Raw genomic sequence first — 21,951 nt, 5'->3', positions numbered from 1 at the left:
AAAGAGCCCCAGTTTGTCTAACCCTTCGGCATATGAAAGGTTCTCCATTCCTTTTATATGCCGAAAGGTTAGACAAACTGGCACTAGAGAGTCATGTCACAGCCTATAAAATTAGAGCTATGGCAGCTTCTGTGGCTTTCCTCAGATCTACTCCCATTGAAGAAATCTGTAAAGCTGCCACCTGGTCCTCAGTTCATACCTTCACTTCTCACTAGTGTCTGGAGTCCTTCTCCAGACGAGATGGGCACTTCGGCCAATCTGTATTACAAAATTTATTTTCCTACGGTCAACTCTCCCACCATCCCATTTCTGTTAGCTTGGAGGTCACCCATACATGAGAATATGCTGCCTGCTTGTCCTGGGATAAAGCACAGTTACCGTAACAAGTGTTATCTAGGGACAGCAGGCAGATATTCACACAACCCACCTACCTCCCCGGGTTGGCTTCTTAGCTGGCTTATCTTAACTGAGGGACCGCACGCCTTAAGTCAGGCGGGAAAGCACTCGCGCATGCGCGGTTCAGGCTATTGTGAACTTTCTAAAGACTTAAAGTGGCGATGCATTTTTAAAGTGGTCCGTACTGGGGCTCCGTCGGTGTGTGACCATACCTGAGAATATCTGCCTGCTGTCCCTGGATAACACCTGTTATGGTAAGTTTATGTTACAAGCTTGAACATAATACCATAATACCGTTGCTTTCAACCTGAAGAATGTTGTCTTCTCTGCTAACTAGCATCATTTATTTGCTGATATTAACTTTGATGCTACTCCTCCCCTCATAGAGATACGCAGCACCTGCAATCATAGCCTATACTTTAAATGTGATATGATTTCCTTAGCATCTGCAGTAGATGAATTCAGAGGCTTGTGGGTTATGTTTATCTACCAGTAGGTAGAGATAAAATACGCTGATTGAGCTCTGTTACAGGACGGAGTGCTCCTTAGATAGTCGGTATTTAATATCTCCAGCAAATAGATGGATGTCTTCTCACAAACTCCTGGTTTTATCTCTCTGCTGGCTCCTGTTCTGGGTCACTCAGTTCAATAGAGCTTGGGAGCTGCTTAGGCTGCTATTTTTGGCATTCATCGAGAACAAGCAGGTATAATATTCTCACATGTGGGTGACGCCATCCATGGAACACAGTTTGAACACGGTACATACAAACCACACATGTGCTGGTGCTTTCCCACCTGATGTTGACTTGCAAGATTTGCAATTCTTCTTTTTCCACGGAGCGGAGAAGCTGGGTTTGAGTTCTCCTCGGCACGTCAAACTTTGCCTTTTTGAGTGCCCTCCCTTCATGTTTTCCTTCATTTTTTTCTCATTTGTGGTTTTCTGTCAAATTTTTCCATTTTTTTCCACCTTTTCATTTTTGGGCCTTCAGGCCATTTGGAGCGCTTTTCCATTCTGGGAGCATCGAGCAGTTTTTGGCTTTAATTTTATCTGAACTCCCTGGGCCTTTGAGCCCTTTGTTTTCGCATCAGCAGTTTTCCTTTCGATATCCAAGGCACTTATCGACTTCAAGAGGTGCACTCAATGCAACAAACCATTTCAGGCACTGACCTGCACAACTGGTGTGATTATTGTCTTGGTCCTGAGCAATGGTCTCAAACTCAAACCCTTTGCAGGGCCACATTTTGGATTTGTAGGTATTTGGAGGGCCTCAGAAAAAATATTTATTGTCTTATTAAAGAAATGACAGTTTAGGGGGTCACGTAATGCAGCCTTCCTGAGCAGACGCTTGTGAGGAGAGTTCCGATCCCACACCGCTCAAATCAGCATTTTTACCTGCCTTTCTGCATCCCCTCGGGGCGCATTCCTGACTCGGTGCAGGGGAAGAGTCTTTGCTTCGGCTGGGAGTTCTTTGTACTGCACAGACACGCTAGGTATGCCTATAAAATATAAAATCGACACGGAGCTCCAAGGATAAGCCCTCCTCAACCCCCTCCAAGATGACAGCAGACCATGCAATGTTCACGATCCTGGCTGGAGATTGGATTACAGACATCACCAAATCTGTCTCGGCTGCCCTGGCGGACTGGTTAAACAAAATCCAATCGGCGGTTGACAAGATGAATGAGAAGTTTGATTCACACAGCCAAAGGCTAGCGGAGGTGGAGCAGCGGGTGTCCGACTAGAACACGTGCACGGGCCTGTCGGCGCAGATGTCTGAACTACAGAAGCAGTCTTCTGACCTTGTCGACAATCTGGAGGAATATGAAAACTGTAGCAGGCGCAATAATCTTCGAATAGTGGGGCTTCCAGAACAGGTAACGGACCAGGACCTGTATAAGATTTTTAGCCAGTGGCTCCCTGAACAGCTGGGCCAGGTGGCTGACAAGGTGCGCTTCACCTGCGAGCGGGCTCACCGCATTGGAGCACGACCATTGGGAGAGGGGCAAGCGCGCATGGTCATTGCACGCTATGTCAATTGGAGAGAAAAGGAGCTTCTCCTTAAAGCATTTCGGAAGGCAGGAGCCCTGGAGTACGACAGCTCTAAAGTTCTGGTCTTCAATGACTATTCCACACGAGTAGCGGTGCAGCACAAACTGATGTCTCCGTTCTGCACCACTCTGCACAACAAAAGCATCAAATTCTCCTTGCTATACCTGGCGAAATTGAGAATCTGGCATGGGGCAAAACTTTTAATTTGGCCACAGTGGAGGAAGCCTGAGTTTTTGTGGAGTTTCTCCCTGCCTAACTTCCAACGCACCTGCTCTGCCGTGCCGATGAGTGCTTTTTGCTCGAGCACGGCTTTCTTTCCTTGCAGACTTGGAGACTACTTGTCTGACCTGGGATCCCCCGAGAGGCTTGTTTGCCTGCTGTTGCCTGGGGGGGCCCTCTCGGGGATGATACCTACCTTCCTGGGCTGCTATTACTATCTCTGCGGAGTTCGTGTCCATCTTCCTGCACTGGGGATTTAAGGTGGAGACCCATGGATTGTTAGTTTGCTGACTGGGAGGCTTGCCGTTTGAACTGTTTCCTTCCTGGTCTTATCCACACTGATCAGGTCGGCTTTATGCCAGGGCGTATGCCTCTGTGAATTTGCTTAAGGTCCTGGGTGCTGTCTGGACAGGGGGGTCACTGTGGTTGCGGGGCTGGACACGGAGAAGGCCTTTGACAGCAGATCCTAGGAGTATCTTTTCTGGGTTTTACAGAGGGGCGGTTTTTGGGGTTTCTTCCTGGCTTGGGTGATGGCCTGGTACACTGACCCCCGGACTCGGCTCTTAATTAATGGAGGGCTCACGGAGGCTTTTGGATTGCAGAGAGGTACACGGCAGGGGTGCCCCCTATCCCCTCTTCTCTTCCTCTTATCTATTGAGCCCTTGGCCATTAAGATCCGGCAAGCGGAAGCTATTCGAGGGATCCGAGTGGAGGGGAATGCAAGATAAGTTTGTTCACTGACGATATCCTGCTTTATTTGGACCAAGTTGATCCTCATCTACATAGGGCTTTGGAGGTGGTTCATGATTTCCAGGTCAATTGCAGTAAATTGGAACTCTTGCTTTTATTGGGGGTCCCCCAGAATCCTGGCATGCTTTATTACTCATTCCTTCGTCGACTAAACCCATGCGCTATTTGGGCATCTACTTGAGTATCGATAAGGCCACACTCTACACTTCTAATGTAAAATGTCCTCTTGAGACTATTGGGAGATTGGGAGCTTGCGCTGGGGCTTTTGGGGAGGGTGGCTTTGGTAAAAATGGTCATGGTTCCTAAGTTATTATACCCCCTGCAAACTATGCCCCTTTGGCTTAGTCGCCGAGATGAGAGAGAATTCAAAATGATTATTTCACGGTTTATTTGGAGATCAAAGACATCCCGGATCAGCCTCGCTAAACTGACCCTGGATAAGGGTCTGGGAGGCCTAAATGTTCCAGACATCCTGTTATATAATGTAGTGGCGCTTATGCGCTGGATTCATGAGAGTTATACAGGCAATGCCCGACACTCTCCCCTGGGTTGGCTGGAGGGATGGAGTCATCTTTTTCAATTTCTTAACCTGTTCCATTCCCAATCAGACCCTGCTTGTTGCTATCAGACCTGTTTCCAGTTTCTGCAGCCCTTACGACTAGCTTGAAGATGGTGGAGGCATAGACAGGGCCTCAGCCCTGGGGTGTCTCCTTTTCTGAGACTCGAGGGTAATTCCCAATTCACTCCGGGCTGGGGTTGATTGGTATTCAAGAATTGGACGACCCGGGGGGGGGGTGGCCATGGAACACTTGTTGGAGATTTCTGTGGATTTCGCCTCCTTTCAACAGGTCCTGGATGCCTGGGACTTGCCTCATTGTTATCTGTTCTCCTATTTCCGGCATTATTGGGAGGTTCAGCGCCGGGGGCATGAGAGGGCCTGGGTTAAGGGGCAGCTAGATACTGCCTTCTTGGCTACCCCGGTCTTGCTCAACACTCTGTCTCATTGGTATAGGCTGTTGAAGTCCTCTCTCTCTTTGTCGGTCCTTACACCTTTACGGGTACAGTGAGAACAGGATCTTGGGTGCAGCATCACCAAGCAGCAGTTCTTGACCTGTTTTTGGACTCTATACTCCTTTACTAAGTCTGCTGACTATCAGGAACTCCAGTATAAGGTCCTACATCAAGCCTATTTTACCAGACAGCAAGGTGTACGCTTGGAACTTTGGGACAGTGACCTCTGCGTTAAGTGTAAATGTCTGGCTGGTACTTACCTTCATTCTTTTCTCAAATGCCCCAAATTGTCCATTTGGAGGGAGGTTTTTTTCCCTTTTGCAACAGGTAGTGCGGCACCCTGTTGGGATTTTGGGACCTTCTGTTGGGCTTTCAGGCTCCCCTTCAGAACCAAAGCTTCAAGGTCCCCTATTGCCGTTTCTTCTATAATGCCATCCTCTTGGTTAAGAAACTGATTCTGACCTACTGGATGTCAGCGGATGTGCCCCCAGTGCCCCCGTGTAAGAGTAGACTTCGGGAGCTAGCCCAATTTGAGATTCGATCTTATGCTCGGTCTCCGCAGCTGGCCAAGCAGCATTCTGTCACCCTGTGGGAGTGGCTGAGGGATCTGGTGCCTCCTTGAAGGGATGGGGGGACTGTTCCCTTCTCCGTCATCTGATTGATGTTGGTCTATGGCCGGGCCTTGTTGATTCTTTGGTACCTTGATGAGGGAGGGGGGATTTGAGCTTCATGTTGGTGTGCCTGTTGTGGTGTTTGGTGTGGATGAGAGTGTGTATGGCGGTGTGCAGATTGTATGGCAGTCTAGGGGCATTTATGCAAAATGGTGGTCTCTGACTCTTTCTTTTCCTCCATTTTATGTTACTCGCCAGGGGGCGGAGAGCCCAGTCTTTTCTTTTTGGTTATAATGTACTTCGGGACTTTCTGGCTAGGGGACTCTCTATTGTGCAGATATCGCTGTCTTTGTTGCAATTTCTCTAAATTTTGCTGGTTTTGTACTTTACTGCATTTTGTACACTGTTCGGTTGTGATCTTTTTCACTTTCAATAAACATAAGTTTGTTTTTGTTTTTTTTTAAAGAAATGACAATTTTGCATGAGGTAAAACTCTTTATAGTTTATAAATCTTTCCTTTTGGCTAAGTCTTAATAATAATATACAATTTATAGCTAAAGAGACATTGATTATGATAAACATACCAAGGGCCTCAGAATAGTACCTGGTGGGCCGCGAGTTTGAGACCACTGCTCCTGGGCAACGAGACATTTCTTGTGCCCTCTGCTCTCATATGCAGAAGAGGTTGCTAAAGGCTCATGAACTTCAATTTGAGAAGTACTTTGGTATCGCATCAGGGGCATCGAGCATTGGCAAGAGTTTCTGAACCAGATGCTCAGTTTGAACCTACACTGGCATCAACCCTGGCACTAGCTGTGTCGACATTGCATCGCTCAGAGTCAGGATGGTGCTGGGATTCCATTTCTTTCCGTCAAGGGAGCTCCTCCCCTTATGTTACGCACTCAGCCTGGTTACTTGAACAACAGCCCTTATGGTTAGTTATGCTGCGACATCAGATATCATGTTCACTTGACTGTAGGCATTGTGTGTTCATACAGTAACAAGTACTATCCCAGGAATGCCCCCCTCCCCTCTTCTGATTCAGCTATAATTCTTACTGCTATATGTTAAACAAATTCCCTCTACTGGAATTTATAGGTTATTACATTCTGCAACAATTAAAAACCTGGCTTTTCTCAAAAAATGTAAGTTTCCCTCCAACTTAGGAATCAAGGAAACTCTTATATCTTGGCATCCCAAGTCCTCTAAATTTTCTTCACACTTTTACCTCTAACCCTCTGTTGTAGTTCCTTCCTATTTCTCCTACTGTAAACCGCGTCGAGCTCTACGAACGTGGAGATGATGCGGTATACAAACCTAAGGATTAGATTAGATTAGATCATTCATTTATTAATAACTGTTCTGTTATTTCTTATTTTATTTCTCACAGAAGTATGACAGAGATGTTCAAATACCTCTCTAGTATAAAAGCACAGGAGGTAAATCTCTTTCAATTGAAAGGAAGCTCTGGAATCAAAGGGGCAAAGGAAGGTGGTAAAAGGGGACAGATTCGGGAGTAACCCGAGGAAATACTTTTTCACATAAAGGGTGGTGAATTCACAGAGTGGTCTCCCAGTGAGGATGGTGGAGAAGACGCACGCTATCTGAATGTAGGAAAGCTTGGGACAACTACTTAGGATCTCTTAGGGTAGTAGAGAGCATGGAAGAGCAGTTTTCTCAGTCTCTCCACATCTGATCAGGTAGCCCACATGGTCTTTCATTTGCCTTCATTTTTCTCTCTCTTTCGTTCTCCCAACGTAGAGCTATTTCCTGCACTTACGACAGAGTGGAGTTGAAGTTATCTGGTGGTCTTTAGAAATGGCTGGCCTTGGGCTGCGTTTGGAATTGCTAATGTTGATACGTTGCAGAAGGGCTCTCGGATGTGTTACATCGTTTGTGAAGCTCCCCTGACAGTGATGGAGCTAGACCAGAGGGGGAAAAATATGCACTGACCATTTGAAGAAACAGTTGGTTCATAGTCAGTGGCGCACAAGACACGAACGCGCCGACAATCCAGCGCAAGAAAAAAGCGCGCCGCCGAAAGCTGCCGAAAAACTTATTTTTAAAGAGTGCCGACAGGGGTGTGTGTGTGGGGGGGGGGGATAGTGCATATGCATAGTGTTTGCGCTGCCGTTGGGGGGGGGGGGTGCAACCCTCCTACATTGTAGAGAAAATGAAACTGTTTCTGATTTTTTTCAGGAAAAGTTCCATTTTCTCTACAATGTGGGGGGTTGCACCTCCCCCCAATGGCAACGCGAACACTATGCATTAAAGTGTGGGGGGGGGTTCCCCCCACACACCCCTGTCGGAGCTCTTTAAAAATAAGTTTTTCGGCGGCACGCTTCTTTCTTGCGCTGGATTGTCAGCGCGCTGGTGTCTGGCGCACGATTATCCCGTCACCAAACAGTTTCTTTTCTTGTTTTTTAAATAATGTGGCAAGGAAGATTAGGTTCTGGAAGCTGCTGCTCTGTGTTTGTTTTACCCTATAATTCAAGTGGGAGGAGGGAGTACAGAAAGAGTAAATTGAGATCTAATCTAATCTTCCATTTGTGAGTCGCACCATACCTATACAGGCTCAAGGCGACAGATCAAAGAGGAAGGGGAAGGAAGGAGGGGAAGAGGACATTGAGAGATAAGAGGAGGGACTTAGACGTAGGGGATGCTACACAGAAACTGAGGTGAGTCTTCAGGTTTTTTCGGAATCTAGTGGAGTTTGTTTCTTTCCTGATAGCATCTGGTAGGTCATTCCAGATTTTTACACCCAGATAGGTTAGCATAGAGTGGAAAATCCATTTGTAATGGAGGTATTTTGTGTATGAGTATGAATGTAACCTAGCACGGGAATGTCCATGCGTGTTCAGGAAAAACCAGAAGGCTTCTGTTGAGCTGCAGCAGAGCTTTAGGAGAATGGATCTGTCGGATGACGTCACCATCTTGTGTGCCTGCATCTTCCTTGCTTGTGCGTGGATCCTGATGAGTTCCAGAGTCGCAGCTTTGTGACGTGACTACAGCTCAGCTCTGCTCTAATTCCGTCCCCTTGACAGGAGTTTGCTAGCTCACAAAGATAGTGAAATAGCTGTCAAGTGACTTTAATTGGTAGTGTGAATAAAGTAGAAGTATATGGGTCAGCTTAATAATAGAACCTTTCCCAGGAATGACTTAATATGTTCGCTAATTAGTTGGTGTGCAGTTTCATAGGCTGCTATGATAAGCTGGCTTGATCTGCGCTCTCATGTTCTGTAGCTGTTTCATTATGACATCATTCCTCAGCCTTTGCTTGAGATGAGGTCATAGTGCATGTCCTATTGCTGGGTTACGTAGTCCACCATACGCAGGCTTATTTCCAGGGACAGTGTCTGCTCTCTTCTTTCCGTCTACTTTTGCTTAGTGATTTTTCAAATTCTGCTTTATTGGGTTTTGCGATCTTTTTGATGCCTTCATTTCAAGGGGGAGGTTTGTGATGCCTATGTTTAAAATTTTACACTAGTTGTAAAATGGTTAAAAGTATCCATCGTATGCTACCTGCAAAAAGGCACCAGCTCAGCTATGTTTTCCTTACTCTGGTGAGGTGGTGTGACTTTCTTCTCCAGTACACTTCTCCCTCCATATTTGCGGTTTCAGCTTTCACGGTTTCGATTATTCACGGTTTTTAGCTTGCTGGCTCCTCCCTCCAAATCACATCAGCTCGCATAGAGAAATCGCTGATTCCAAGCGTTTGCAGAGAAAATCGTCGATTCCCGGCACTTTCTTCACCGTGTTTTGCTTCTCCTTCAGGAACAGGCCAGGTCTCCCACCACGTTATTCCCAGTTTCACCATATTCACGGTGGTTTTTAATAGTAAACAGAGAATAACATATGAAAAAGTTATTTGCGGTTTTTCTGTATTTGCGGTTCTGTTAATCCCCTATCACAGCGAATACGGAGGGAGAAGTGTACCTCAGCAGGATGAAATACAGCAGTCTGCTCTAGTTACTGGCAGATACCTAGAGGGCTGTGCAGCCTGCATAACTGATGGTACCAAGTCAGTTTGTTTTAAGTTTATATGTCCCCTGGGCATCACTATTTGATGTCAGTATAATTTTCAAGACAATATGTCTGTGTTAAAAGGCTTAATGCAACTGGACTGCTACCCTCTGGCCGACTAAAAACACATGTTCATTTTGCATGTACTGGTTTTCACTCTTTTGCATGCTGTGTACTGAATGCTACTTTTCAAACAAACTATCTCCTAAATGTGTTGGATTTGTTTCCAAAACTTTTTCCCCCCTTGGGTTCAGCTTCAGCTCTCCTTACCCATTTACATTGTGCGTACAGTCCTGCAAAGGCACTTGATGAGATGCTTCACTGATAATTGCTTTGATGTGGCTGTATTTTTGGATGTAGTCAAAATCGCTCTCTTTCCATTCTCTTCTAATATGATGCCCTTCCCCCGTTTGCAGTGATCAGGACCATGGAAGGCTGACTCCCTCCCCAGATATTATTGTCTTGTCTGATAATGAAGCATCAAGTCCACGCAGCAGCTCCCGCATGGAAGAACGTCTCAAGTCTGCTAATCTGGAGATGTTCAAGGTAGGAAGGGTTGTGGGTTAGTCAAGAACTAGGATAATCCCTTTTTTTTTTCTTTTACGGCATTGGTTCCCCTCGGAAACCAGAGTTCTCATAGCTAAGATCATGCTTAAGTATATGCTTCAATTTATCTATAGGCCAGCATTCTACCGATATCATCCAACAGACAATTCTATGGTTTTATCCTTTCCAAATCCTAGAGGTATTTCATCTGTTCTCCCCTTTTATTTTCTTGGTCTTACCTAACTATGTTAGTTAAAAAAAAGCTTATCTTGTATTAATCTGTAAGCTCCTAGATATATAATCTACTCTAGTCTTGTTTGTAATCTGTTTAGAACCATTGAGAGGAATTAACTGTAGCCCTTGGAAAGTATATGGGAAAGGTAAGAATTGAAGGATAAAGGACAGAGTTTAGCTTTCATTCCTACCATTAGTCACTTTGTCATTTTCTGTATACCTGCTCCAATCCTGACCAAAAGTCCATCAAGCTTCATAATCATATTTCCATCAGGTCCCAAGTACCAGGCAGAATCCCTAAAAGCAGGTAGGTGTTCAAGCAAGTGGTTTTCCCCATTTCTGCTTTTTAATAATGGTTTAAAGACTTTTCCTACAGCAATTTCTCCAAAACCTTTTTTTAAAGCCTAGCAGTTCTAATTGTTTTTTACCATATTTTGAAGATTTGCACTTTACCATATTTTAAAGTGGTATGTAGACATGCTTTTGATTTGTTTTTTAGATCATAAGATGTAGTTTAAATGGTCAATATTCTCAATGGACCACTGCTTTTTGACATATTTATCATTGATCTATAGATGGAAATAACTAGTGAGATAATTAAATTTGCTGATGGCACAAAGTTGGTCAAAGTTGTTAAATCGCAAGAAGATTATGAAAAATTGCATAAGGGCCTTGGGAGACTGGGTGTCAAAATGGCAAATGACGTTTAATGTGAGCAAGTGCAAAGTCTTGTGGGAAAGAGGAACCCGAACTATAGCTAAGTAATGCCCAGGAAAAGGATCTAGATGTCATCATTGAGGAACATTGAACCCCTCAACTCAATGTGTGGTGGCTAAGGAAGCAAATAGAATGTTAGGAATTATCAGGAAAGGAATGGAAAACAAAGATGAAAATGTTATAATGCCCTTGTATCGCTCTATGATACAGCCATGTATGCAATTCTGGTCACCATATCTCAAAAAACATATAGTGGAATTAGAAAAGGTACAGAGAAGGGCAACAAAAAATGATAAAAGGGATGGACGACATCCCTATGAGGAAAAACTAAAGTGGCTAGGAGCAGAAACGGCTCAGAGGTCTATAAAATACTGAGTGGAGTGGAAAGGGTATATGTGAATTCTTGCCAAAAATACTAGGACTAGGGGGCATGTGATGAAGTTGCTAAGCAGTAGATTTAAAACAAACCAGAGAAAATATTTCTTCATGCAATGTGTAATTAACTCTGGAATTTGTTGCCGGAGAATGTGGAGGAATCAGTTAGCTTAGCGGGGTTTAAAAAAGGCTTGGATAATTTCCTAAAAGAGAAGTCCATAGGCCATTATTGAGATGACTTGGGAAAATCCACTGCTTATTCCTAGGATAAGCAGCATAAAATTTGTTTTATTACTTGGGATCTAGCTAGGTACTTGGGACCTGGGTTGGCCCCTGCTGGAAACAGGATACTAGGCTTGATGGACCTTCATAAGAACATAAGAAATGCCTTCACCGGATCAGACCGTGGTCCATCTTGTCCGGCGATCCGCGCACACGGTGGCCCATTTAGGTTCTCCTTTTTGGAGACCCGGATTTCCCGTATCTTTCAATATGATTTGCAAGAAGGTGTGCATCCAACTTGCGCGTGAAACTCGGAACAGTATTCTCCGCCACAACCTCCTCCGGGAGAGCATTCCAAGTGCCAACCACTCGCTGTGTGAAGCAGAACTTCCTAACATTTGTCCTAAACCTGCTGCCACTCAGTTTCAGGCTATGACCCCTTGTCCGTGTCACCTCCGAAAATGTTAGTAATGCTGTTTCCTGGTCTATTTTATCAAAACCCTTTAATAGTTTAAAAGTCTCTATCAAATCCCCTCGCAATCTTCTCTTCTCGAAGGTGAATAGTCCCAGTTTTATGAGGCGTTCTTCGTAGCTCAAATTTTCCATACCTTTGACTAGTTTCGTGGCTTGCCTCTGCAACCCTCTACAGCAGAGTTATATCCTTCTTAAGGTATGGAGACCAGTGCTGGACACAGTATTCCAAGTGAGGTCTGACCATTGCTCTGTAAAGTGGCATTACGACCTCTTCCGATCTGCTCGTGATCCCCTTCTTAATCATGTCCAACATCCTGCTTGCTTTCTTTGCCGCCGCCGCACATTGAGCCGAAGGCTTTAGGGTTCTGTCTATCAGTACCCCCTTCGGTCTATCCCAGTATTAGCAAGTTTTATGTTCTTATATATTTAAACTGCATTTTATTCAGGTGTAAACCGCTTTAGTATTAATGATCAAAAGCGGTATATCAAATCAAATCTCCTCTGGATAGTGGATGAAAAAATATTTTCTTTGTTTTCAGTGTACTATTTCATAGCATCTCCCCTAGACTTTGTGCCTTCTGAAGAAATAAGAGAGCCAGTGAAAGCCATTCTAGCCAAGTTTCCCATCTCTGACGGGGGTCCTTAAGAAGATACACTTCTCCCTCCGTATTCACAGTTTCAAGTTTATAAAAAAAATTTTTTAGATCGCTTATTCAGGTTTCTAAGCGGTTTACAATGTAAAATTACATAAAAACACATAAAAACAAGGGATACTAAATAACATCCAAACATAGCAAAAGGTTTTGATGAAACTTACAGAACTACCTCAAACAATAGGGTAATGGGGAGGAACAACAATTATTATAGAAAAGTAGCGACATAAAAGGGAAAAACAATAGGTTAGAGTAAAAAAAAAAAATTTGTTTTAAATTTTGCCCTTAAAAGGACAGTTATTATCCAAAAGCGTCTTGGAACAAGAATGTTTTTAGTTTTGCTTTAAATTGTTTTAAATCGGATTCACAGCGCAAGCGGTTAGGCAGCGAATTCCAGCAATCACGGTTTCAATAATTCACGGTTTTTAGCTTGCTGGCTCCTCCCCCCAAATTACATCAGCTTGCATAGAGAAATCGCTGATTCCAAGCGTTTGCAGAGAAAATCGCCGATTCCCAGCACTTTCTTCACCGTGTTTTGCCTCTCCTTCAGGAACAGGCCAGGGCTCCCACCACATTGTTCGCGGTTTCACCATATTCACAACGGTTTTTAATAGAAAACAGCAATGGTTTTTCTGTAGTTGCGGTTCTGTTCATCCCGTATCACAGCGAATGCGGAGGGAGAAGTGTATGTGTAGCGTTTCCACTCACTATCACATTGTTTCTAGTAGGCAAGATTTTGGGAATGCACTTTATTCATAAAACGTAGAATCAACTGTTATAAGAAAATCCTGTTTAGAGCAGAGAACAAACAGTAAAAAATGAATAATGCAACAATACAAAATGTATATACAAATAAAAGAAGTGGTGGAGAGGGACAGATTCTTCAGGCTAGCGGGGACATCAAAAACAAGAGGGCATTCAAAAAAACTGAAAGGAGACAGATTCAAGACGAATGCTCGGAAGTACTTCTTCACTCAGAGGATGGTGGATACCTGGAATGCGCTTCCAGGAGAGGTGATAGGACAGAGTACAATAGTGGGTTTCAAAAATGGATTGGATGAATTCCTGAAGGATAAAGGGATTACAGGGTATAGACAGAGGGTTACTATACAGGGTACTTCAGGATTAGGGTATAAACAATTCAGGTGGTGGGAACTTACAGGTCAAGGACCTGGAGGGCCGCCGCAGGAGCGGGCTGCTGAGTACGATGGACCCCCTGGTCTGACCTGGCCAGAGGCAATACTTATGTTCTTATCTCTTCAATAATATCTTAAACAATGATGTGATTCCCTCACCCCCCCCCTTCTTTTACCATCTTGGTCACAGGAACGATTGGCAGAGATTAAACATTGATAGCCTTCTAAGAACATAAGAATTGCCACTGCTGGGTCAGACCAGTGGTCCACCCTGCCCAGCAGTCCGCTCACGCGGTGGCCGTCTGGTCAGAGACCAGCGCCCTAACTGAGACTAACCCTACCAGCGTACGTCCTTGTTCAGCAGGAACTTGTCTAACTTTGTCTTGAATCCATGGAGGGTGTTTTCCCCTATGAAAGATGGGAGGGGGGGGTCATTAATTCAGAGGGGCGTGATCAAAGCAAAATTCAAGTTTGCTGACCAAAGGGGCAGAGAAAAGTGGTAAAAACAAGAGGGAGATGATAATTTGGGTAGGATGGACGAAAGTGACAGGAGGAGGTATCTGGACAGAGAGGATGTGTTGCTGCTTATGTATATTGACATGGTGTAGGTCATTTGCAACAAGATGCTATGTTTCGGTCCTCCAGTATTTTTATCTACTGCAGCTAAGGAGGTTTAGTTAATAGGAGACAGTCTCCTCATGGTGCTGCCATCTTCATACACTCAAAACAGTCTTAGGTGCGGTCTCCTATCAATTAAATCTCCTTGGCTGTTTTGGGTGAATCAGTATGGTGACAAGCTCCACCTACTGGCTTCACGTTTAAAAAAAGGTTTGGATAAATTCCTAAAAGGGAAGTCCATAGGCCATTATTGAGATGGCTTGGGGAGATCCACTTAGGATAAGCAACATACAATCTGTTTTATTACTTGGGACCTGGGTTGGCCACTGTTGGAAAGAGGATACTGGGCTTGGTGGACCTTCATTCTGTCCCAGTATGGCAGTTCTTGTGTTCTTAATGGGCCAAGCCAGCTCCTGCTGTCGTCTCCTGTTAATTAAACTTCCTTGACTAGAACAGATTTATTTTTTATCATTTTTTAAACCTGGAAATAATGGAGGAAGTATATTTGCTAGCTTCTCATTATTACTTCATTTTTTAGGTCACAGTTAAGAGCTTTGACTGTTCTTCATCAAGAACTCTTAGGGATATTTGTTCCCTTTTTTCTGTGGAGAGTACAACTGAGTTCTAGGGTGGTAACTCTGTTCTTTCATCTCTGCCTCTTTCCATTCCTGTCTCACCTCGTTTTGTTAGGGTAAAGACCTAGAAGAAAGGCAGCAGCTCATTAAACAGCTCCGAGATGAGTTGCGGTTAGAAGAGGCCCGATTGGTCCTGCTGAAGAAACTGAGGCAGAGTCAGCTACAGAAGGAGAATGTTGTCCAAAAGGTGATTATTGACCAGCAATTAGAATTCGACCGATATCTGTGAAACGACGAGCTTTTAGGATGCTCCTGAGATTTAAATGACTTGGGGATTTTTTTTTTTTTGTGTGTCATGTCAGACTTCAGTTGTCCAGAATGCAGCGTCCATTGTCCAGCCCTCTCCTGCCCATGTTGGACAGCAGGGTCTGTCCAAGCTTCCATCCCGGCCTGGTGCGCAGGGACATGAAACGCAGAACTTGCGGAGCGTTCAGGTATGTGTGTGAGACGTCGCTCCAGAGGTGAGGCTCAGGCTCTGCGTTTTTGTTCCAGTATACATTGGCCCAGGCAGAGTCAGATAAAGAGAAAAACCTCAGAGTAAACCTACCTGTTACTTCTGCTAGTCATTCCTGTTGCCCATAAGTTCAGTTACTGTTATTCTTTTGGAATATGACGTAGCTTATCTGTGGAATCCAAAGGAAAAATATACATCATAGAATAATCCTAAAGGGTCTGTGCTAAAGAGATAAAGTAGCAGGCGGTGGGTGACCTGTGTATTAGTGGGAGAAGGGGCCCCTGCATTCTAAATCTAGGGAGGTGGGGGAGGGGGACCTGCACGCTATATTCAGAGTACACTGAGCAGTAATGGGATGTAGGGGAGCCTGCATGCTATATCCAGAGTACAGAGAAAGCAGTAATGGGGGGGGGGGGGGGGTGGCTACATGCTATATCCAGATTCAGAGAGAACAGTAATGGGAGGTGGGTGAGCTGCACAGTATATCCAGAGTACAGAGAGAGCAGCAATGTATTGTATTTATGTATTTGATATAGCGCTTGCACACAGGTATTAGAGAATAACGCGGGAACAAATTTTTCCCCTTCCCCCCGGGAACTCATTTTCCTGTCCCATCCCCACAAGTTCTTTTCCTGTCCTTGCCCCATTCCTGAAAGCTCCGTCCTCAGCTGCACAAGCCTCAAACCCTTTAGAATCATAAGTAGCAACATTCTAGAGCTCAGATTGTGATGTCATAATGCCTCATTCCACCAATGCCTAAGCTCCGTCCTCATCTGCCCAAGCCTCAAACCCTTTAAAATCATAAGCAGCAACATTCTAGAGCTCAGATTGTGATGTCATAATGCCTCATTCCACCAATGCCTAAGCTCCGTCCTCATCTGCCCAAGCCTCAAACCCTTTAAAATCATAAGCAGCAACATTCTAGAGCTCAGATTGTGATGTCATAATGCCTCATTCCACCAATGCCTAAGCTCCATCCTCATCTGCACAAGCCTCAAACACTTTAAAATCTTAAGTGTTCGAGGCTTGTGCGGTTAAGGCAGAGCTTACAGGAATGAACATAAGAATTGCCGCTGCTGGGTCAGACCAGTGGTCCATCGTGCCCAGCAGTCCGCTCACGCGATGGCCCTTAGGTCAAAGACTAGTGCCCTAACTGAGACTAGCCTTACCTGCGTACGTTCTGGTTCAGCAGGAACTTGTCTAACTTTGTCTTGAATCCCTGGAGGGTGTCTTTCCCCATAACAGCCTCCGGAAGAGCGTTCCAGTTTTCTACCACTCTGTGGGTGAAGAAGAACTTCCTTACGTTTGTACGGAATCTATCCTCTTTCAACTTTAGAGAGTGCCCTCTTGTTCTCTCTACCTTGGAGAGGGTAAACAACCTGTCTTTATCTACTAAGTCTATTCCCTTCAATATTTTAAATGTTTCGATCATGTCTCCTCTCAGTCTCCTCTTTTCAAGGGAGAAGAGGCCCAGTTTCTCCAATCTCTCCCTGTAGGGCAACTCCTCCAGCCCCTTAACCAAGGTCTGATCCACCTGTGGCCTCCCCCCCCCCCCCCTCATCCATCCACTTTGCCTTAGATTTTCCTTCTCCCTCCCAGTCCAGGAGCTCCTAATTAGAGGAGAAGCAGAGTGTGTGCATGTGATGTTGCAGATGGGATTGGAGTAGTAGCCTGGAAGGTCCCACCTTCTCTGGTCCTAAAGAAAAGCACCCCCGGGGGTTAATTGCTGATGTGAAGGTCAAAAGCACATAGCAGAGAGATAAAAAGGAAAGGTGGCCCTATGACAGACTCCGGAAGAGCGTTCCAGTTTTCCACCACTCTCAGGGTGAAGAAGAACTTCCTTATGTTCGTATGGAATCTATCCCCTTTCAATTTTAGAGAGTGCCCTCTCGTTCTCCCTACCTTGGAGAGGGTGAACAACCTGTCCTTATCTACTAAGTCTATTCCCTTCAGAATTTTGAAGGTTTCAATCATGTCCCCTCTCAATCTCCTCTATTCGAGGGAGAAGAGGCCCAGTTTCTCTAATCTTTTACTGTACAGCAACTCCTCCAGCCCTTTAACCATCTTAGTCGCTCTTACTGGACCCTTTTGAGTAGTACCGTGTCCTTCTTCATGTACGGCGACCAGTGCTAGACGCAGTACTCCAGGTGAGGGCGCACCATGGCCCGGTACAGCGGCATGATAACCTTCTCCGATCTGTTCATGATCACCTTCTTAATCATTCCTAGCATTCTGTTCGCCCTTTTTGCCGCCGCTGCCGCATATTGCGTGGACGGTTTCATTGACTTGTCGACCAGTACTCCCAAGTCTCTCTCCTGGGGGGGGTCTCTCCGAGTACTGCACCGGACATCCTGTATTCGCGTATAAGATTTTTGTTACCGACATGCATCACCTTACACTTATCCACGTTAAACCTCGTTTGTCATGTCGCAGCCCATTTCTCGAGCTAGTGTTGTGTTCTTAGTGCCTTATCCTGACAGAACGATGCCTCCCTGCATTTATGTTGCGGTACGTGTGTAAGAGGTACCACCAGCCCCAGCACATTAAAACCATCTTTTTTTTTTTCTTTCCAATCCAACAGAAGTTTTAAATAATTATACTAAAGTGGTCGAGAAATGTCTGTTCATATGTCTGTATGGAGGCAAAATAATTCTCCCAAAATTTAATGGAACAGGATAACATTTGGATTGTGGAGAAAACCTGATGAAATGACACATCAAGTTCAAAAATTTGCAAAATCATCCCAGGGGTTTCAGAAAGAGAGGCGCTCCCTCCCCCCCAGTAAAAAAAAATGGTCCCGTGTATTTTTAATGGGAGAAACAGTTTGAACTTCTATAACAAAATGAAACATAGCAGTTTGGGAATTCCTGACTTCAAACTAGGTCTCTCCGTTCTCTATTCTCTGCACCTTTGAAAACTGTTGCCCCTTGTGATCTAGAGTGCCCCAAAACTTATACATTTGCTACTGCCCCAACCTCAAAGCTAATCTCCCTCCCATCAAAGCTATCACCCTCCCAGAAAGTCCTCCTTGCAGCTGTCCCACCACCCTGCAAAACCTACCCTTCCACAACTGCCCCAACAATGGCACATACACACCCATACTTAAGCAGAGGGGGTGGAAAGAGCCCTGCTCTGCATGCTTTCTCCACTTGTTAGTAAATCTGAAAGAGTTAAGAATGTGAAGTGGAAGTTGAAGATTAAGCCGGCTATTTGATGTGTGATCTGCGGGTGCCACTGTATAGATCCATGGTGAGACCACACCTGGAGTACTGTGTGTAATTCTGGAGGCCGCATTACCGCAAGGATGTGCTGAGACTGGAATCGGTCCAGAGAATGGCCACCAGGATGGTCTCGGGACTCAAGGAGCTCCCATACGAGGAGCGGTTAGGGAAGTTGCAGCTCTATTCACTCGAGGAACGTAGAGAGAGGGGAGATATGATCGAGACATTCAAGTATCTCACGGGCCGCATCGAGGTGGAAGAGGATATCTTCTTTTTCAAGGGTCCCGCGACAACAAGGGGGTATCCGTGGAAAATCAGGGGCGGGAAACTGCACGGTGACACTAGGAAGTTCTTCTTCACTGAAAGGGTAGTTGATCGCTGGAATAGTCTTCCACTCCAGGTTATTGAGGCCAGTAGCGTGCCAGATTTTAAGGCCAGATGGGATAGACATGTGGGATCTATCCGCAAAGATAAATAGGGAGGGTCATTAGAGTGGGCAGACTTGATGGGCCGTGGCCCTTATCTGCCGTCTATTTCTATGTTTCTATGAAATATGATGCAGGTGAATTTTCTGTGTGTACTGTTAGGTTTTTAAAAGCAGGTGACAAGCAAATGATACGCAGAGAATGAGAATCTCTTGGAGACTGATTCCCAAAAGTTTTACTCCTAACCATCGTAGATGATGGATTATGGCTTTCTAAAGTGCTTCTGCAAGTTCTAATCTTCTATTCATAGGAGCTACTATTGGAATGGGTGATAAGATAGGACACTTAGGAACCTTGATCCTGTAAATGTCTTTTTTTTGTTTTGTTTTCCTTTCTGAAATGGCCAGAGTCACAGCGTCATCAGATCAGCCACAAATACAGCCCTTCCCCATATGCTGATGTCACAGCGAGTGATTGCTCCAAACCCAGCCCAATTACAAGGCCAGCGCATCCCCCCGAAACCTGCTCTGATTCGTTCCTCGACGCCCAACATGAGCACTGCTATTAACTACCAGCCGGTAAGCAAGATTTCATCTCCTTCTAGAAAGTGAAGCTAAGAAGATGAAACTAAAAATGACAAATCTGTTGTCAGTAAACCTGCTTAGTAGCATTTCTCTGTCAGACTGTAGGTATAGCTTGTTAGTGCTACAAGGGATTTTGTGTTTCAGCCGCAGGTTGAAATTGGCTACAGAAGGGGATGATGATATCCAACCGTGTCATAAAAGTTTTTTTCCAAAATACCGCTAATACCAGACAATACACATCAGTATTGTTAGCCCGACAAACTTGAAGGACTATGGCCTCAGAATCGGAGCCTACGCACAGCGGTGGAGATCACAGACTGAGGATAATCCGCTTAGTAATACAGCTCCTGCTCCAATCATTGGCCAGTGTATATATGTGTATGTGTGACCGAATCCATTTTTAAAGACAAGTCAGCAACAAGCTAAGTCTTTTTGGTTTATGTTTTTCAAATCCTGGCTTGCACACATACACAGTATTCTTGTAAAAGTTTCTGAAGTTCAGGGTGTAGGTTTAGCTTGATAGAAATGCTTTATAAAAATTATTTTAAAAAATATATATACACCGGCCAATGATTGGAGCAGGAGCTGTATTACTACGCGGATTATCCTCAGTCTGTGATCTCCACTGCTGTGCGTAGGCTCCGATTCTGAGGCCATAGTCCTTCAAGTTTGTCGGGCTAACAATACTGATGTGTATTGTCTGGTATTAGCGGTATTTTGGAAAAAACTTTTATGATATTATTGTATACTGCTGGGGTGAATAGTTTTAGGATATCCAACCATGCCCACGTGGAACCTCTTCTTAGATCTCAGACAAAACAAGAGGGCATGTGACATTTTTCTCTAGAGCCTCTGCCACTTAAAAGTTTCTGTCTCACCTTTCATTCTTTTCCTTCTCTTTCCTTTTTTTTTTCTGCACTTTCTCTTAGGACATACAGGATGTTCAGCTCATGCACAAGGGTGACGTCTAAGGGAGGAGGGCTGGAGAAAATGTAAATAAAGCTCTAGGAGCTTTCTCGCGTGCTGCATGGCATATACTGTGGGTCAGGGGGATCAGAGTCCCTCCTCAAGGGCCACAATCCAGTCGGGTTTTCAGGATTTCCCCAATGAATATGCATGAGATCTATTTGCCTGCACTGCTTTCATGGTATGCTAATAGATCTCCTGCATATTCATTGGGGAAATACTGAGAACCCGACTGGGTTACGGCCCTCGAGGAGGGACTTTGACACCCCTGCTGTAGGTGGTAATTCCTAATCAGCACCTGTGTGGAGGATTTTTGCAGTTTATAAATATTGTTATTTTCTACTTTACTGAAGATTTTTTTGTGTATTTCATTAGGCTCTCTCTTCACTCCTTTTTTCCTAACTACTACTACTGCTAATCATTTTTATAGTGCTACTAGACATACGCATCACTGTACATCAGAACATGGAAGAGACAGTCTTTGCTCAAAAGAGCTTACAATCTGGTCAAGACAGACAAACTGGACAAGGAGGTGCATTGATACACAGTGGGGGACAGATATTGGTGCTGAGTTTGGAGTTTGGACTTTGGAATTGAAAGCAACTTCAAAAAAGTGGGCTTTGAGTCTGGATTTGAATACTGCCAAAGACTCAGCTTGACGTACTGAGTCAGGCTGTTTGTTCTAGATATACAGTGCAACGAAGTAGAAGGGACGGAGTCTGGAGCTGACTGTAGAAGAGAAGGATACATGTAAGAGAGTCATCTGATGAGTGGCGTGCCCAGAGGAGAGTGTGGGGAGAGATGAGAGAGATACTGAGAAGCTGTGGAACAAATACACTTGTAGGTCAGTAAGAAGAGTTTGAACTGTATGAAGAAATGGATAGGGAGCCAATGAAGTGACTTGAGGAGAGGGATAATGCAGCAAAGTTCTGAAGGGGGGAGAGATGGTTTAGCGGAAAGCCAGTGAAAAGCAGGTTATGCAGTAATCTAGGCGAGAGGTGATGAGGGTATGGATGAGGGTCTCGGCAGTGCACTTAGAAAGGAAGTGTCTGATTATAGCAATATTGTAGAGAAAGAAATGACAGGTTTTGACAGTCTGTTCAATATGTGAAGAGAAGGAGGGAGATGAGTCAAAGATTACCCCAAGGATGCGAGCCGACGAGACAGGGAGGATGAGGGTATTGTGCACAGAACTAGAGAGCGGGGGAAGAGGAAAGATGGGTTTAGGTGGAAAGATAAGGAGCTTAGTCTTGGCCATATTTAATTTTAGATGCTGATGAGACATCCAGGTACAGATGTCAGATAAGCAGTCTGTCAAGATTTCAGGTGTAGAGAGAGATCTGTGAGTTGTCGGCACAGAGGTGCTACTGAAAGCCATGGAAGGAGATTAGAGCACCAAGGAAAGAGTTGTAGATGGAAAAAAGAAGTGGTCCCAGGATAGAGCTTTCAAGTACACCATCGGACAGGGGGATGGTGGAGGAGGAGGAGGATCCACCACAGCATAAGCTAAAGGTGTGATGGGAAAGATAGGATGAAAACTATGAGATGACAAAGCCCTGAAATCCAAGTGAGGACAGTGTATTGATGAAGTAGGTTGTGATTTACCATGTCAAAAGCTGCTGATGGATCAA

At 44.7% G+C, this 21,951-nt stretch overlaps 1 protein-coding gene across 4 annotated transcripts in view; it reads left to right on the top strand.

Moving 5' to 3' along the window:
- GATAD2B (GATA zinc finger domain containing 2B) overlaps positions 1–21,951 on the top strand; it is a 123,801-nt gene that overhangs the window by 74,935 nt on the left and 26,915 nt on the right. For all 4 annotated transcript variants that reach the window (XM_033924322.1, XM_033924318.1, XM_033924320.1 and 1 more), the window contains 4 exons: positions 9,477–9,606; positions 14,726–14,857; positions 14,973–15,104; positions 19,178–19,348. In XM_033924322.1, coding sequence (XP_033780213.1) covers positions 9,477–9,606; positions 14,726–14,857; positions 14,973–15,104; positions 19,178–19,348 — 565 coding nt within the window. The remainder of the gene's footprint in view (positions 1–9,476; positions 9,607–14,725; positions 14,858–14,972; positions 15,105–19,177; positions 19,349–21,951) is intronic.

Source organism: Geotrypetes seraphini, chromosome 16 (genome assembly GCF_902459505.1).
Source record: "Geotrypetes seraphini chromosome 16, aGeoSer1.1, whole genome shotgun sequence".
Taxonomy (NCBI): domain Eukaryota; kingdom Metazoa; phylum Chordata; class Amphibia; order Gymnophiona; family Dermophiidae; genus Geotrypetes; species Geotrypetes seraphini.
This window is presented reverse-complemented; position numbering and strand designations above follow the sequence as displayed.